The sequence below is a fragment of the Hypanus sabinus genome, chromosome 1 (assembly GCF_030144855.1).
Source record: "Hypanus sabinus isolate sHypSab1 chromosome 1, sHypSab1.hap1, whole genome shotgun sequence".
In the NCBI taxonomy this organism is placed as follows: Eukaryota; Metazoa; Chordata; class Chondrichthyes; order Myliobatiformes; family Dasyatidae; genus Hypanus; species Hypanus sabinus.
In genome coordinates, this window is record NC_082706.1 from 190,678,706 (window position 1) to 190,694,683 (window position 15,978).

General features: G+C 39.5%; 1 protein-coding gene across 2 annotated transcripts in view; it reads left to right on the forward strand.

The window, feature by feature from the left end:
- Positions 1–15,978, forward strand: part of mib1 (MIB E3 ubiquitin protein ligase 1) — a 144,386-nt gene that overhangs the window by 30,864 nt on the left and 97,544 nt on the right. For both annotated transcript variants that reach the window (XM_059983790.1, XM_059983800.1), the window contains exon 5: positions 5,429–5,495. In XM_059983790.1, coding sequence (XP_059839773.1) covers positions 5,429–5,495 — 67 coding nt within the window. The remainder of the gene's footprint in view (positions 1–5,428; positions 5,496–15,978) is intronic.

The window sequence follows — 15,978 nt, forward strand, 5'->3', positions numbered from 1 at the left end:
CTGGAAGAAAGCTCTATTGTCTGATGAAGCCAAAATTGAGCTTTTTGGCCTTCAGACTACAGGCTATGTTTGGTATAAGCCAAATAATTTACATAATCAAAAACACACCATCCCTACCCTGAAGCATGGTGGTGGCTACATCATACTGTGAGATGTTTACTGTAGTGGGCCCTGGATGGGCTTGTGAAGGTAGACAGTAAAATGTCTGTAGTAAAATATAGTGAAATCCTGGAGGAAAACCTGATGCAGTCTGTGAGAGAATTGTGATTTGGGAAATGATTTGTTTTCCAGCAAGAGTCTGCCAACTGGGAAGCTTTTATTCAAATAATGCAATCTAAAGAGAAGCTTCCAATGCTATCCAAAAACATTCAAATGTAACCACCAGGGAACACACTGAACAATTGAATGGGGACGTCACGTGATGACGTAGGATCGAGACGTGGAAATCCAGCTCTCCTGTAAAAAAAAACTAATAAATTAATGTTTAAGTGAAGAAAAGTTAGTAAATATTTTCTAAAAACTACGTCTAAACTACTCAGGATTTTCCTTAGATATGCCTCCTAAACAGACAAAGAAGAAAGCTACTACTTTGAAGATAGTACAAGCTGGGCCCGCCGCCATGAAGGAGCCTTGGACTCAAGTGCATCTCACCTCCAGCGATACAGAACAGGAATCGGCGGCAACATCAGCGGTCTCCAAGAAGAAACAACAGGAACTGCGCGTGCACAAAGGAAAGGGCATGTGCAAACATGAGCAATTTGAACTACAAATCCCAGCTACGATTGGAAGTGGAAGTGAAAATGAACCTGAGGTGGATTCGGATTCTCTGGAATATACAGATGAAGATGAGGAGATAAAAGAAGAACAACAGGAAGAGGTTGGATGTGGAAGATATTCTGGAGACATAAGAGAAGCTTTGGCGCAAATATTGCATGAATTAAAAGAATTTAAAAAATTAAAAATAATAAAAGAAGATATTAAAAATATGAAGACTATGTTTGATAAAATGGTGAAAAAACAGGAGAAAATGGACAAGAAAGTTAAAAAGCTGGAAGAAATAATGGGAGACGCTATTGATAGAGTGAATAAAATGGAAGATAATATTCTTGCCTGGACATCAGAAAGAAAACGACTGTTGGAAAAAATAGACGTGGTTGAAAATTTTAGTAGACGAAATAATATTAAAATTGTTGGTCTTGAAGGGATAGAGGGAGAGGATCCAATTAAAATTTTTTTCAAAAATGGATCCCAGAAAATTTGGAAATGGAAGAGGGAACCCAGTTGATTGAAATCGAAAGGGTCCACAGAGCCTTAAGACCAAAACCTCAACCTGATCAAAACCCACGACCAATCTTGATAAAATGCTTAAGATATCAAGATAAAGAAAGAAAAGATCCTGAAGGCGGCTGCCCAATGTGCCAGAAAGAGAAATGAGCCATTGACGATAGAAGGGAAAGCAGTTCTTTTCTATCCTGATATAAGTTATGACCTTTTGAAGAGAAAGAAGGAATTTAATCCAGTGAAAAAAGTTTTATAGGAAAAGGGTTAACTGCCAAGCAAGAATCTTGTGTGATCTTTCACCTAGTTCATAATATCTCTCTGTTTAGCTCTCATAATTGCTTTTTCTGTTTGTTATGTCTGAAGAGATATTATGAACTAGGTGAAAGATCACACAAGATTCTTGCTTGGCAGTTAAAAACAGACCAGGCTTCCAAAACGATAAATGCAATTAGAACAAGTGTAAATAAAATTACTTATAAACCTTTAGAAATCAATGAAACTTTAAAAAATTTTTTATTCTGAACTGTATCAATCAGAATCACAAAATGATATTGTTGAGATAGAAAGGTTTTTATCACAAATAACTCTCCCAAAATTGAATTTGGAAGAACAGAAGGGATTAGATGTGCCTTTTACATTAAAAGAGGTTGAAGAAGCTCTAGGATCACTTCAGAGTAATAAATCTCCAGGAGAAGATGGTTTTCTGCCTGAATTTTACAAAAAGTTTAAAGATTTATTAATTCCTCCTTTTATGGAGCTAATACACCAAGCGGAAAGAACGCATAAACTTCCAGAATCTTTTTCGACAGCTATTTTAATAGTATTGCCAAAAAAAAGACAGATCTTTTAAAGCCAACATCATATAGACCTATTTCTTTGTTGTACACAGACTATAAAATAATAGCAAAGATTTTATCTAATAGATTATCTAAATACTTACCAAAATTAATACACATGGACCAAACAGGATTTATTAAAAATAGACAATCGACAAATAATGTAACTCGGTTATTAGCATAATTAATTTGGCACAAAAGAGGGAAGAAATGAGTGTGGCAGTTGCTTTGGATGCAGAAAAAGCATTTGATAGATTGGAATGGGATTTTTTATTTAAGGTATTGGAAAAATATGGATTAGGAGTATCTTTTATAAAATGGATTAAAACCTTAAATACTAACCCCAAAGCTAAAGTGGTGACAAATGGCCAAATTTCAACATCATTTCAGTTAACAAGGTCAACTAGTCAAGGTTGTCCATTATCATCTGCTTTATTTGTGTTGGTGATAGAACCATTAGCTGAATTAATTAGAACTGACTCATATTATAGGTTTCAGAGTTAATCAGGAGGAATATAAGATTAACTTATTTGCTGATGATGTTCTGATTTATCTAACTAACCCATTGCATTCGTTGCGTAAATTATCTTCTAGATTGGAAGAATATGGGAAAATATCAGGATACAAAATAAATTGGGATAAAAGTGAAATTTTACCCCTTACTAAAGGAGATTATAGTCAATGTCAATTAATAACTCAATTTAGATAGCCGATAAATGGTATAAAGTATTTAGGTATAAGAATTGATAATGATATAAAGAATTTATATAAACTAAATTATTTGCCATTATTGAAAAAAATTCAAGAGGATCTTGATAAATGGATGATGTTACCAATAACATTAATAGATAGAGTCAATGCTGTAAAAATGAATATATTCGCTAGATTACAATATTTATTCCAAACATTACCAATACAATTACCGCAGAAATTTTTTCAAGAGTTAAATAAATGTGTGAGGAAATTCCTTTGGAAAGATAAGATGTCAAGAATATCGTTGGAAAAATTGGCATGGAAATTTGACCTAGGAGGGTTACAATTACCAAATTTTAAGAATTATTACAAAGCAAATCAACTTAGATTTATTGCAGCTTTTTTTGATGAAGATAAACCGGTATGGATTAGAATAGAATTAGATATTAGATATTAAAATATATTAAAATTAATATATTAAAATATATTAAAATTAGATATTAAAATATACCAGAAGATTTTATATATAACTGGGAATCTAAATGGATACGGGAAAAGAAAGAATCTCCTATACTAAAACATTTGATTGATTTATGGAATAAAATAAATGTTGATGATGAGATAAAGAAATCTTTATTAGCAAAGAGACCTTTAATTCAAAATAAACTTATCCCTTTTACAATGGATAATCAACTTTTACATAACTGGTTTCACAAAGGGATTAGATATATGGGAGAATGTTTTGAAGGAGGTGTATTAATGTCATTTGACCAATTAAAGAATAAATGTAAAATATCAAATTACACCCTTTTCTGTTATTTCCGATTAAGGGCTTATTTAAGAGATAAACTGGGTCAAACAATGTTATTGTCGAAACCTAATGAAATAGAAACTTTAATTCATAAAGGAAAAATTTTAAAAAATTATTTCTGGTATGTATAATTTGATTCAAAAACAGACAATTAAACAAGGAATTCATAAGTCAAGACAAAAATGGGAAACTGATTTGAATATTAAAATTGATGAAACAAGTTGGTCAAGATTATGTCTTGACAGTATGACAAATACAATAAATGTTCGACTAAGATTAGTACAATATAACTTTTTACATCAAATATATATTACACCACAAAAAATAAATAGATTAAACTCAAGTTTATCTGATCAGTGTTTTTGATATAATCAAAAAATTGGTACTTTTTTACACTCTAGTTGGTCTTGTTTTAAAATTCAAACTTTTTGGACAAATTTAAGAATTTTACTGGAACAAATTATTGGAATACAACTTCCACATAATCCAACATTATTTCTACTAGGCGATATTGAAGGGATAAAATCAAAATCCAAATCCAAATTGAAGAAATATCAGAAAGAATTCATAAAAATTGCATTGGCAGTATCCAAAAGGCTATTGCAGTTACTTGGAAATCGGATTCATACTTAAGTATAGATAGTTGGAAGAATTAAATTTTTAGCTGCATTCCACTTGAAAAAATTACTTATAATTTAAGAGATAAATATGAAATATTTCTGAAAATTTGGTGCCCTTATTTACAAAAGATAGGATTAAATATATAGGTGCTCCGAAGATAAAATTATTGATTATCTGGGGAAAGAATTAAATATACATATTAAAGCTATTATGAACTCCATGGAGCATGTGGGGATCTTCCGCTATCCAGGCATTCTTTTTTTCTTTCTTTCTTTCTTTTTTTTTTCTATAGGGATATGTTTGGGGGAAGGGGTTAAGGGGAGGGGGGGAAGGGTTAACAATTTTTTAAATACAATAAAAGAATTTTTTTAAACAATTGAAAATGCATACTGTGGCCACTTGGAAGCACACTAAGCAATACGAGGAGTGATTGATAAGTTCGTGGCCTAAGGTAGACGGCAATTTTAGAAAATTATTCAACATAGTCCCCTCCTATGTTTACACACTTAGTTCAGCGGTTGTGGAGCATACAGATCCCTTCTTTGTAGAAGTTGACGTCTTGGGCCTTCAGAAAGTGGTCTACAGCAGGGGTGATTGATAAATTTGTGGCCTAAGGCAGAAGGAGATGAGTTATACAGCTCTTGTTACATGCACGTGCAGTTCAACTCTTTGGGTGATTATGCAGAAAGTTTGGAGTTAACTCATCTCATTCTACCTTAGGCCACAATCTTATCAATCACCTGTGCTGTAGATCACTTTCTGGAGGCCCAAGATGCCGACTTCTACAAAGAAGGGATCCATATGCTCCATGACCGCTGGACGAAGTGTGTAAATGTAGTAGGGGACTATGTTGAAAAATAAATGTGCTAGGTTTTCTAAAATTGACTCCTACCTTAGACCACAAATTTATCAATTACCATTCATAAGTAGTTATATGAAATACAAGCAATTAATTGTTCAACTGCACAACAGAACAGTCAAATTCAATCTATAATCTGTTTTGATTGATTATATAGAAACAAAAGTCATTAAACCATTTGTACAGTTAAAATTTACTTTTTTGTTTTACTTGGTATTTGAGTGAAATCTTTATTAAAGTGAATTGTTTGTTCCTTGTGCTTTTGTAAGAAAAGTATGTTGTGTAACAGCAGTAATAGTCTTTCTTTTTCCCTATTTTTGTAACCAGTCTGACCTGAAATGTGTGCAAGATGCAAAAGGCGGTTCCTTTTACAGAGATCATTGCCCTGTTCTCGGTATGTAACTACAACCATTTTTTATGTAGGCCCACAGAAGCCAACTGACTAGATGGATGAAAATAGGGATTTTAGCATGTAATGTATTCAGGATTCTGGGTTTATTTCTATCATTGTTCTCTATCAATAATCACCTGAGCTTTAAAGGCTGCTGCATTTTGATCATAATAGCATGATGATGACTCTTAAAAAATGCAAATCTCCTTTTTTGCCCTTTGTTGAATTTGTGTTGCAGCTGTATCATAGTTTGTGATCAATCCAAGGATTAATCCATTGCCTTTTGGTAATATTTCATCAAGGGATACACTACCCTCTTCCAGTCACACATTGGCATTTCCATATCACCTTGGACTAGTTAATGGCAAATATAAGGTGATAACTTCTCTGCCAAAAAAGCTTGATAAAAACCTGAAGGTGGCTTTTGGTTAAAAAATGGTACCACAGAACTAATTCATCAGTATTGATTGCAAAGAAAACTCCTCAAATAAATATTCAATTATTATGTAATTGTTGGAGGCCAGTTATATCTTTCTAGGATTAGGCAGCGGATATTTTACTGGGGCTTGATTCATGCACATTCCTGTAGATGCTGGAAGTAAGAAAGAAAATTTGAAAATGCTTAAACACACATTTATTTTGGTGGTGTCAGTGGAGAGAGGAACAGGGGTAATGTTCAGGTTGATGATTTTTTTTATTAAAACTTGGAATACTTGAAAAGTTTTAGGATGTGGTTTGGATTGTATGGCTAAAAGGTGTAGAGAACAAAAAATATTTATGATTGATGGAAAAGAAGAGAAATGACAATAGAACTGATTATGTTGGTAATAGCCCTTGGGGAGTCAAAAATGCAGAACATTTATCTGAAAATACGAAAGAGCTTGGAATGGTAAAAAGCTGGAATTAAAATGGTTCAATTACTCTCTCTGAAATTGTTGTATCTGGAAAGCTGTATTTTCCCAAACAAGAATGTGAGATGTTATTACACAAGCTCATTTTGTACATTTTTGGAACTTCATGCAGGCAGAGGTGGAGAATCAGGAAAAATGGAGATTAAAGTGACTATCTCATGATTTGAAGTGTTACAAATTCAGCTGTGTCCAGTTGCATAATTGGCCGCTTTCCATGAAGGAAGCTTCACTGATGATTGAACTAAATTCTAGACTAGTAATAAAGCAATACATTGCTATGTTCAGCAGGATTCAGGATATTTGACCTGATGAGTGTTGTAACCATATAACAATCACAGCACGGAAACAGGCCATCTCGGCCCTCCTAGTCCGTGCCGAACTCTTAATCTCACCTAGTCCCACCTACCCGCACTCAGCCCATAACCCTCCACTCCTTTCCTGTCCATATACCTATCCAATTTTACCTTAAGTGACACAACTGAACTGGCCTCTACTACTTCTACAGGAAGCTCATTCCACACAGCTATCACTCTCTGAGTAAAGAAATACCCCCTCGTGTTTCCCTTAAACTTTTGCCCCCTAACTCTCAAATCATGTCCTCTCGTTTGAATCTCCCCTACTCTCAATGGAAACAGCCTATTCATGTCAACTCTATCTATCCCTCTCAAAATTTGAAATACCTCGATCAAATCCCCCCTCAACATTCTACGCTCCAATGAATAGAGACCTAACTTGTTCAACCTTTCTCTGTAACTTAAGTGCTGAAACCCAGGTAACATCCTAGTAAATCGTCTCTGCATTCTCTCTAGTTTATTGATATCTTTCCTATAATTCGGTGACCAGGACTGTACACAATATTCCAAATTTGGCCTTACCAATGCCTTGTACAATTTTAACATTACATCCCAACTTCTGTACTCAATGCTCTGATTTATAAAGGCCAGCGTTCCAAAAGCCTTCTTCACCACCCTATCTACATGAGTCTCCACCTTCAGGGAACTATGCACTGTTATTCCTAGATCTCTCTGTTCCTCTGCATTCCTCAATGCCCTACCATTTACCCTGTATGTTCTATTTGGATTATTCCTGCCAAAATGTAGAACCTCACACTTCTGAGCATTAAACTCCATCTGCCAACGTTCAGCATTAGTATGAGAGAGAGAGACATGTTGGAAAGAGACTAATCTTCTGCTGAATTGCTATCTTTCCTTGAAATTACAAAATGGCCTGCAGTTGACTTTCTTACAATCAGAAGTTGAATTTAACTAGTCACGCAAGGGTTCATTATCAGTATGAATGAGAACTTAGCTATTTGGCCATGGCTAGTTATTCTGCAATTTTTCTGAAGCAAGTAGCTCTTCTCTTAAAATGTAGGTTTTAGGATTTTGGCTTTGCTGGCAGGCCATTTATTGCCCGTCCCTAATTCTTCTGTGTGGCTTGCCAGACCATATAAGAGGGCATTGATGAAGCAACTGTATGTAAACTTGTGTGAGTAGGGATGCCATTTGAAAAATAGAGTATTTTAAGTACAATCCAGAGGACGTATAGTCAGGCCTGCTAGTTCTCTTTTTAATTTAAAATTAACTGGATTTATTTTTAGCTGCCTTGGTGGTGTTTGAACTCTGGATCACTGAATGGTGGTTACTAGGTCGTTAACCCAAGCTTCTGGTAATTGGTAACAACCAGTCATTTGTCATTTGTCAAAGCCACATTTTCATTTGCATCTACAGTAGGAATGTATTGAAATATCCTCTGCTCCCTTAATAATTTTACTGTTATAGTCCCGCCTTTAAAACATCCATATTTAAAATGGTTGGTTACTTAACTGTACAGAATATTGATAGCTATTAATTGCACAATAGTTTGTAAGTATTATAAGTATTTGCTTTATTTCAGGTAGAAGCTGCTTTGTTTATTCATTATTCACAGCTTACTGAGCTGCACTAAGTATGGTACAAGGATAAATGTCATTGCACCTTGTTAAGGTTGGCTGAGTGTAACAGTTGTCTTAATAACTTCAGCTTCCTTTTTCACTGCAGTTTGAAATGTATATTTACTATAAAGAATTTTTCATATTTCTTACAAACTTTTTAGAATAATTTGCAAATAGAAAACGCAAAACTTTGTAGTATATATAGTAGTAAATCTTACTTGTATTAGGGCCTAAGTGTATTCACGTTGTTACTTTTCAGACAATTCAGTAAGCAGCTTTTAATGAGAGGAGTGAAAGTATATAGAAAACTGTTGAAATTGGGCAGAGAAATAAAGCATATTACAGACATTTAGTTTATTAAGATGATAGATCCAAAAGCACAGTACACTCATTTTTAGCCACTTTTTGTACATAGTTTCTAGACAGTGTTATTTTAATTTAACTAAGTTTATCATAATGATTTTAAATGTTTAAACAACACCCACACAAATACTCCTGCTGTGAAAGGCAAGGAATGACATCAGACAAACAATATATTTGATTAGCAGTCAATACCTGGCAGCGCTTCGTTATCAAGAAGATATAGAAACTTGCTAAATGAAAAAAATTCTTATGATACCATTAAAGAAAATTGGCAAATCTGATCATCAGATTTCTTCCAAATGTGACATTTATTAACTGATAAATAAATCTTATTGTAAATATGAGGTGGTATAGTTAGGTAGGACAAATGAAGATAGCAAAACACCCTAGAAACTAAATACAATACAAATACACAGCAAGCTAATGATCTGGATCACAAGTTATTAAAAGCTGGAGGAAATCAATTGAAAATAAAAGCAAATCACCTGAATTTATGCATCTGAGATTGTATGAAACTAATAAGACCTTGGTGAAGCCACATTTGTTACTATGAAATTGATCTAGACACATTGAAAAATGTGTAAAAAGGATTTGAAATAATAGAAAAAAAGCAACTTTTTTTTAAGAGACCAATGAAGAGAAGAATTATTTTCCCAAATATATTGTAAATGTGACGAAATAAACCATGTGTCTTCCTGCTCTGGATTCCTAATTCAGTTGAAATAGTTTCTTTCTTTACCATGTGGAATCTGGTATTAAATCTCTTGTAAAGATTATATAAGCCTTAGTGATATTGAGTTGGTGTTCAAGGGATATGGGAATTCTGTACTGAAGATAGTTTGGGGTTGGTTAACAAACCAAATGACAATCTGCACTATAATTTGATAAGGTGGTTGTTTGGTTTGTTGGGTCGTGTTTGCCTTATATTACGTTTCTGAAGGCTGCATTGGTACAACTGAAATATCACTTCCTAATTGGAATTTCGATGCCTTTAGTGGTTTGTTTATCTAATGTATATGTGCTTGTCCTTTTTTCTTAACTCCTGTCGCCCTTAACAGATATTTCAGTTTGCCTTTGTTAGATTGAAAGTCAATGATCTGATATCTGCTCTGACTTTGTCCTCTGCATGTTCCTGCTTTTATTTTCTTAATTTAAGTGTAACACTTACCCAACAGGCTGGTATATGTCTAGGGGAAAAGGAGATCCAGCCACTCACCAACCCCACCTCCCGTCCGCGTAGATACTGTGAGAATCAAGTTTATGCTGCGCGCACATACACAATATCAAGCTCACACCAAATACCGTTATGGAATACACTTTAAAGATTTTACTAAAACTAAAAGAGTACTATGCAATACAGTATATATGAAGGAAAAGAAAATAAAGTAAAAGGCGCCAACTTATCAAAGTTCAGTCAGTTTAGTGCACATTGTTGGAGCTCAACCATCGAACCATTCGACCCCTCGTCACTTTCCTCCGACCTCCACGTCCTTGCACCTGGGACCACCCTGTTGGTTGACCGAGCAGTGCAGCGCACATCCACCTTCCTTGGTATCTACTTCCCGACTCCTGAAAAGACCGCGAAAACCCCCAAGCTCTCAGCCCCACAAGACAAAATAACATTCCCCCATTGTTTAACAAATGAATACAATCTCAATATCAGCAAGCCTAAAGCTAAACAACTGTGAGAGAAAGCACTTATCATACAAAGAAGCATTCCTACTCCTAACAAAACAAAGAAGCCATTTTGATTAACATACACAGTATATTGTACATAAGGTTCTTCCTAGCAATGTGATTTTAAAACTAAATGTACTTTTTTCCTTTGCAACAGTCTCTCATCATTAAATCTCTTCTAGAAATCTATATAGAAATTCTATATGGTCAATCTAGTTTATCTGTTTTTAACTGCTGTGTGAGATAAGTTGTATTTGAAAGTTAGACAGTAATCGTGTTAAGTTGGTATATTTGTTGCAGTGAATGAGGTGAACCCAAGCACAGGACACAGGCACGGAGATTTAGTTACGATGCAGGCACAGGCGTGAGTGTTTGAACGGCAAACAGGAGGAAGAGCAGGAAGGCAGGAGACAGGCAGAATTTATCTTGACATGGAGAGGCTGAGTTTCACAGATAAATCTGTGAAGCAAAACTTAAGACACACAATCCTAAACGAATGAGAAGCGTTAATTACCACACTGGCAAAACCAACAATCTGGCAACTATTGGGTGCAAAGCTGGAGTTCTTGTGCTGCCAGGTCTTGATGAAAACCAGGTGTGTTGTCATCAAAGGGAATTAGGAGAAAATGGGGAATTAACGATCAGTACTGTGATAGTACCCCCCCCCCCCGCCCCCCAGCCCAACGGGAGCCTCCACCAGGCTTGTCCAGATTGTCTAGATGGAAATCACAGATGAGGGAAGGGTCCAGGATGAAGGAGTGGGGAAATCCAGGTGTGCTCCTCAGGGCCGTATCTCCCCCTCCTCCTCCCCCCCCCCCCGCCCCATCAACCAGGTACTGGAGACCCTTGCCCCGGCGGCGCACATTCAGTATTCGCCAGACAGTGTACACTGGGTCTTGATCAATGATCCGGGCAGGTGGAGGAGGTTCAGCAGATGGACACAAAGGGCTGACAGACACAGGTTTCAATTGGGAGACATGGAACGTTGGATGAATTTGCATGGATCTGGGCAGTTTGATTCTGACCACTGAGGGGTTGATAATGCTCTCAATCTTGAATGGCCCGAGCTAGTGAGGGGCGAGTTTCTTGGATTCATTCTTGAGGGGGATGTCTTTAGAAGAGAGCTAAACCTTCTGACCAGGCCGATAATTCAATGGCGATCGGCAATCCTCCATTTGCAGTCAGCTGAGCGGAGCAGTGCTGCACATGCATCCTTCCAGATCTTGCAGCACTGGTGGAGATGGGCCTGAACCGAAAGCCCAGCAATGTCGTCTTCATATGCAGGAAACTGAGAGTGTTGGTAACTAAGGGAGCATTTGAAGGAAGACATTCCGACATGCTGACCAGGGAGTTGTGGGCGTACTCTACCCAAGTGAGATGGATGCTCCAGGATGACGGGTTGTTGTCGGTTATGCAGTGCAGTGCTTTTTCCAAATCCTGGTTTGCTTGTTCTGTTTGGGAAGACAGTCCTCGGAGACGTATTGATGAAAGAAAGCATCAGGCTTCCCGTTCTTGGAGCTAGGACGATAGGTGAGTGTGAATCTGAAATGGCCAAAAAAAGTGCTCAACGGGCTTGGTGGGAGTTCTGGCATCTGGCGGTTTGGATGTATGCGAAGTTCTTGTGGTCCGTTCAGACGATGAATGGATGTTCAGCTCCCTCCAGCCAGTGCCTCCACTCCTCCAAAGCAAGTTTGATGGCCAGTAACTCCCGGTTCCCAATGTTGTAGTTCTGTTCAGCGGGGGATATATGAGTGAAGAAGGTGCAGGGATGGAGCTTTTGGTCTGGGCTGGAGCGTTGGGAGAGGACCGCTCCTATCCCAGAGTCGGAGGTGTCGGCTTCCACAATGAATTGGCGAGAGGGATCAGGTTGGGTCCGGATGGGAGCAAAGGTGAAATGCCTCTTTAGCTCCGAGAAGGCTGAGCCCACTTCGGGGATCCAGTGAAAAGGGGTCGCAGGAGAAGTGAGTCGAGTAAGGGGCACTGTCACCTGGCTGTAATCCCTGATGAAACGACGGTGGAAGTTTGCAAACCCCAGAAATTGTTGGAGTTGCCTGAGCATCGTGGGTTTTAGCCACTCCGCCACTGCCCAGATCTTTTCGGGATCCCCCTCACTTGCCCGCTGTCAATGATGTATCCCAGGAAACTGACAGAAGGGACATGGAACTCGCACTTCTTAATGAATAGCTTGTTTTCCAAAAGCCTCTGAAGAACCTGTTGGACATGGTGGATGTGTTCCTGAAGACTGCAGGTGAAGATTAGGATGTTGTCCAAATAAGCAAAACGGTTAATAAAGTCCCTGAGGACATCGTTTACCAGGGCTTGGAAGACGGCGGGGGCATTGGTGAGACCGAATAGCATAACCAGGTATTCGAAATGACCAAGAGCGATGTTAAAAGCTGTTTTCCATTCATCTTCCTGCCTTATCCTGACCAGGTGATAGGCATTCCGCTGGTCCAACTTAGAGAAAATTGTGGCTGCATGAAAGTGCTTGAAAGCAGAGTTGATAAGGGGCAGTGGATACTTATTCTTTATGGTGATGCTATTCAGGCTGCAGTAGTCAATGCAGGGGCACAGTGAGCTGTCTTTCTTCCCCACAAAAAGAAACCTGCACCTACAGGGGAAGATGAGGGTCAGATAATGCCAGCTGCAAGAGAGTCATTTAGGTAAGCCTCCATTGCTTCCTTTTCTGGTTGGGTCAGGTTATACAGCCGACTGGTGGGTAAAGGGGCTCTGGGGAGAAGGTCAATTGTGCAATCATAAGGGTGGTGTGGAGGCAGGGAAAGAGCCTGTTGTTTGCTAAACACTTCTCCCAGATCGTGATACTCTGCTGGAACCTTGGATAAGACGGGGTTTCAGAGGCAGATGAGGTTGCAGTGACTTCCACTGGGGAAAGAGATGATTGTAGACAAGTGGAGTGACAGAATGGACTCCAGCTGACTATCCTCCCGGTAGACCAGTCAATGTGGGGGGTTATGACGGCTTAACCAGGGGTGCCCAAGAACTGTAGGAGCTTGAGGAGAAGAAATTAAATTGAATCGTACCTGCTCCCTATGGTTCCCGGAGAGAAGGAGAGACAGTGTGTGACTCAGGCCAGTAGTCTACCATCCAGTGCCTGAGCTTCCAGGGGGGCACTCAACTGCTCATGAGGAATTCCGGCCTGAAAGCTGAGTCTTCATCAAAAAGGTTTACCTCAGCGCTGGAGTATACTAGTGCTTACAAAGGCAGGGACTGTTGGTTGTAACGTAAAGCAGTTTGAAGCTGCATCCAGGTTCGGGGAACAGAAGAGAATGTTGTCTGGCTCATCAGGGTCCCCCTTTCTACTGGTGAGCCTTCCCTTTTTGGCTGAAGGGGACAGGTAGCACAGAAGTGGTCGGACTGGCTGCAGTATAGACACTCACCCGCTGTCAATCACCATAGTTGTTCTGTGGGGGAAGGCAGTTCCGTCCCAACTGCATAGTTTCCTCTCCCGGGGCGTTGTAAATGGCCGGGCTGGGAGCTACTCTAGCAGCAGGAGGAGGAGAAAGGCTTGTTCTTGCGGGAGGCGGAAATGAGTGCCATGGAGTGGCCAAAGGTGGTGGAGGACCAGTTCTTACTCTGTGGCGTTCTCGGAGACAACTGTCCAACCTGGTGGCTAGGGAGATCAAGGAATCCAGGCTGTCAGTGTCATCTCTTGCCGCCAACTCGTCTTTCACTAACGTCCGAAACTCCACGGAATATTGGGCAATACTGCGTGGGCCCTGACTGAGAGTGAGTGGACACTTGGCGGTGTCTTTACCACGGATGGGGTGGTCAAAGATCTTTCTCATTTCCGCAATAAAGATGGTGAAAGAAGAGCAGATATCAGGTTGGTTACAGCTGTGGCCCACGCTAAGGCACTTCCTCACAACAGCCCCAAGATATAAGCAATCTTTGACTTGTCCATGGAGTACGTGGACGACTGCTGTTCAAACACCAAGGAGCACTGAAGAAGGGAGGCCTGGCACTTACCCAAATCCCCAGCGTAGTGCTCTGGTTCAGGTACATGAGTCTCTCTTGGCCTTGCGTGTTGCCGACACATAAGGGGTTGCCACTACAGGCTGTCTGGGTTGGTTAGACAGGGTTCCGGGAGTGGATGGGTTTAAATTAGTGGATACACGGTCCACCTGGTCACCGATCTTCATTACGTCAGAAGACGTGGAACGGAGGTTCTCCATGACCTCCCGGAGGAGCTTGTTGTGCAGACCCAGGAGGAAATCTTGGCTGGCGAGGGCTTGTTGAAGGGTATTCGTGTCTGCTGGGTCCATAGTGGCCAGACTGTTCTGTTGCGATGACCCAAGTGCAGGACACCAGCATGCAGACACAGGCGTGAGTGTTGAACGGCAAACAGGAGGGAGAGCAGAAAGGCAGGAGACTGGCAGAATTTATCTTGACACGGAGAGACTGAGTTTCACAGATAAATCTTGATACTGCAGCAAAACTTAGGACACACAATCCTAAACGGCCGGGAAGTGTTAATGACTACACTAGCAAAACCAATGATCTGGCAACAAGTGAGTGGAAAGCAGGAGTTGTTATGTTGCAGGTCTTGATGAAAACCAGGTGTGCTGTCATCAAAGGGAATTCGGAGAAAATGGGGAATTAACGGTCAAGACTGTGACAGTATTCTAAGAAAAGAAGCACAAATGGTGTGAATGGTTCACCATAGCATTGATTGTTGTTGCTGAAGAGAGATTGAAGTGACTGGTGGTTCATAATGACAAAATCAATGATGGTCAAATCCTGAATTTGCTAAAATAAGTGCATCTTCAAGAGTATTTTACTCTGAAGTGTTGAAGTCATTATTTCTTTATCATATTAATCTTGACCTATTAAATGTGTAGCCAGAAAAAAATAAGGAAAGGTTTGGGGGGATATGGATAAAAACAGGCAAATGAAATTTTCTCAAGAGTCATAGAAAAGAACAGTACAGAAATTAGGCTCCTTGGCTCAGCTCGTCCATGTCAAACTGTTTTAAACTGCCTACTCCCATCCTCGGGTAGATGGAGCTCATCAGCCTGGGAAGGCAGTCCATCTAAGAGGGAAAACTCTGATTTCAAACCTCCGCTGCCTTACCATACCCACTCATGGGAAAGGCTTAGGGAGTAAACCCTGAGGCCAAATCCAGAGCTGGAGTCCCTAAGGCAGTCCGACGTTGCCTTCAACCCCGTTCTGGCAACTCCTGCGATGATACTGGTACCAAGCTGTATTGGCCCTTGCCCTTCCCTTGGACAACATCAGTGGCGTGGAGAGGGGAGACTCGCTGCATGGGCAACTGCCGGTCTTCCATACAATCTTGCCCAGGCCTGCATCCTGGAGAGGGCGCAGATTCATGGTCTCATGAGACTAACAGATGCCGCTCACACTCCCAACCACCTGCACTGGGATCATAGCACTCCATAACCCTCCCATCCACGTACCTATCCAAACTTAGCTGAAACGTTGAAATCAAGCTCACGTGCACTACTCGTGATGGCAGCTTGTTCCACACTCTTACGACCTTCTGATTGAAGAAGTTTCCCCTTAAACTTTCACCTTTCACCCTTAACCCATGACCTCTAGTTGTTGTCCCACCCACTTCTGTGGA